Source organism: Miscanthus floridulus, chromosome 7, assembly GCF_019320115.1.
Source record: "Miscanthus floridulus cultivar M001 chromosome 7, ASM1932011v1, whole genome shotgun sequence".
Lineage (NCBI taxonomy): Eukaryota > Viridiplantae > Streptophyta > Magnoliopsida > Poales > Poaceae > Miscanthus > Miscanthus floridulus.
In genome coordinates, this window is record NC_089586.1 from 17,102,189 (window position 1) to 17,104,161 (window position 1,973).

Sequence of the window (1,973 nt, forward strand, 5' to 3'; positions counted from 1 at the left end):
GCAAAAGACTGGCCACGCCCGCCCGCCTGCCACGGCCGGCGGCGGTGGCGACGGCGCGCGCGTGTGGCACGCCTTTATCCTTTTCTTATCTTCTCAATTTAGATGAATAATTTCCAACCATATAAGTTAAGTCAGCGTTCAGTCAAAATCTCGTATGGTATTAAGCCATTCAACACTTAATATTACGTACCATAAAGTTTATTTGATTTATTAAATATTATATGGGCCAAGCCCATATTATATCCAGCTACCTGCCAGCTCTAGTTGTGCGTGGGCGGGTGCCTGTGGACGGAGTGGTAGTCGGCGGTGAAGGGTATCATCCGGCCACCGAAGTTAAACTGCGGCGAAGCAGCAGGCATCTGCTTCCAGCTGCTGGTTCTTCTGAAACGGCGGCTGTCTGTGTTCACCACCTCATCCTTCCTCCTCCTGACGATCACATCTTCGTCCCCGCCCTCCGCCGTCGCCGCAGTTCCTGAGCTGCTCACGTCTTGCCGCCCTCCGTCGCCGATGGCCGCCATTAGCGGCAGCTCTGCAAATGGAAGAGGTGCATCGTGCATGCATCAAGCACCAGCCACATTGCGCAAACAGAAACTGTCTGAAGTGCGTGCGTGTGTGTTTGGTTTTGAAAGAGGAGAATGCGATCAACCGTATCTTCTATTGATCTCAGATGTACATATTTATACAAGTAGCCATTGGCTCGATTGGCTATCCTGCTAAGCCGGCACGGCGAGCTAGCGCAGCCTGCGGGCGTGGCGTGCGACGCGGACGCGGACTGCCGTTGGTGGCGAGTGCCATTCATCCATGCGCTTACAATGTGGCATGCTATGACTGAGTCTCTAATAGGTTTACCTCTGCGCGTGGTGGCGACGACGACGGGGCTGAGCGCGGCAAGCAGGAGGCTCAGCAGGAGCAGCAGGCCGACGCACTTCAACTGCCGCCGCATAACTACCCTATTGTTACCCGACAGCTCATGCCATTTGGCTTGCCCAACATCAATTAATTGGCAATCACTAGGCGAGCGTTCTCTTAACGTTCAGAAGGCCCAGTGTATTGAGTTTAGGTTGACGGTTTTTTTAATAAGAAAAACATTGATATTTTTTAGAAATGCTATACCACACTCGCGTGTTTCGGCCGCACTCAGCACTCGAATTTCGCTTGAAGGCGCCCGCGTCTAGGGTTCTGGCGAGAGGAACTCGCCGGCGTCGGAGACGACGACCTCACCGTCGTCGGGTAAGTTCAGCGCGAGCTCTCTCCGACATCTCCCCCTCTTCTTCTCCAAGTCCAGCGGGCATAGAAGAGGTCGGCCAGGGGAAGGTAGGCCGGGCAGGCGATGGGGATGGGTGCGGGTGGTTCGAGGCCCTGGCGGCGGTGGAGGCGGCCAGGCTAGGGAGGGGCGGAGGCGTCACGGTGTCGCCAGCGAGCATGGCCATGGCGGAGCTGCAGTGAGAGGGAGGAGGGGAATAAGGCGGCTGCCATGGGCGCGCTAGGGTTCGGTGAACCCTAGCACGCCGCGGCGGGGGCAGTGGGCGGTAGCGGGGGAGAGGAAGAAGATGAACAGTAGAGGAGAAAATCGAGTGTCCCAACACTGGTTTGTTTTGGATAGACTGGCACTATTTTTTAGTAACCCAATAAGGAGGCGGCGCCTGAAATGGGCCGGTGACCTAGGCTAGCAATCACACGGGCGAAACTAAATGTGAATTGTTGGAGGACGATCTTGCCCTTGGACCGGACCGGGACGCAGGGCAACATGGAAATATCTCCGCTAGCAATCGCATAGTCGAAGCTAGACGTGAATTGTTGCTGGAACAGTCCCACGGTAGCCCCGAGCGTTCTGGGTTTGAAAACAAAGAATTTGATACTCCCTCCGTTCCTTAATATAAGCCATATAGATTTCTAAAGAAAATTCCAAAATATAGGTACGTATCAGCTCCCACGCCGATTAGTTTAGAAACCTTCCTACCGTACATAGCACA

At 54.5% G+C, this 1,973-nt stretch overlaps 1 protein-coding gene across 1 annotated transcript; it reads right to left on the bottom strand.

Moving 5' to 3' along the window:
* Nucleotides 1-260: 260 nt before the first annotated feature.
* LOC136462694 (uncharacterized) lies at nucleotides 261-943 on the bottom strand. The gene is made up of 2 exons (XM_066461756.1): nucleotides 850-943; nucleotides 261-529 (listed from the first exon to the last, which is right to left on the bottom strand). Exons 1-2 carry the CDS (start codon nucleotides 941-943, stop codon nucleotides 261-263), a joined length of 363 nt encoding a protein of 120 aa, XP_066317853.1.
* Nucleotides 944-1,973: the final 1,030 nt, after the last annotated feature.

Excerpts from the sequence above, each read along its gene's own strand:
- LOC136462694 (XM_066461756.1), bottom strand. The coding sequence starts at position 943 with ATGCGGCGGCAGTTGAAGTGCGTCGGCCTGCTGCTCCTGCTGAGCCTC. Across the intron at positions 530-849 it reads CGTCGCCACCACGCGCAGAG|AGCTGCCGCTAATGGCGGCC; the intron begins GTAAACCTATTA and ends TTCCATTTGCAG.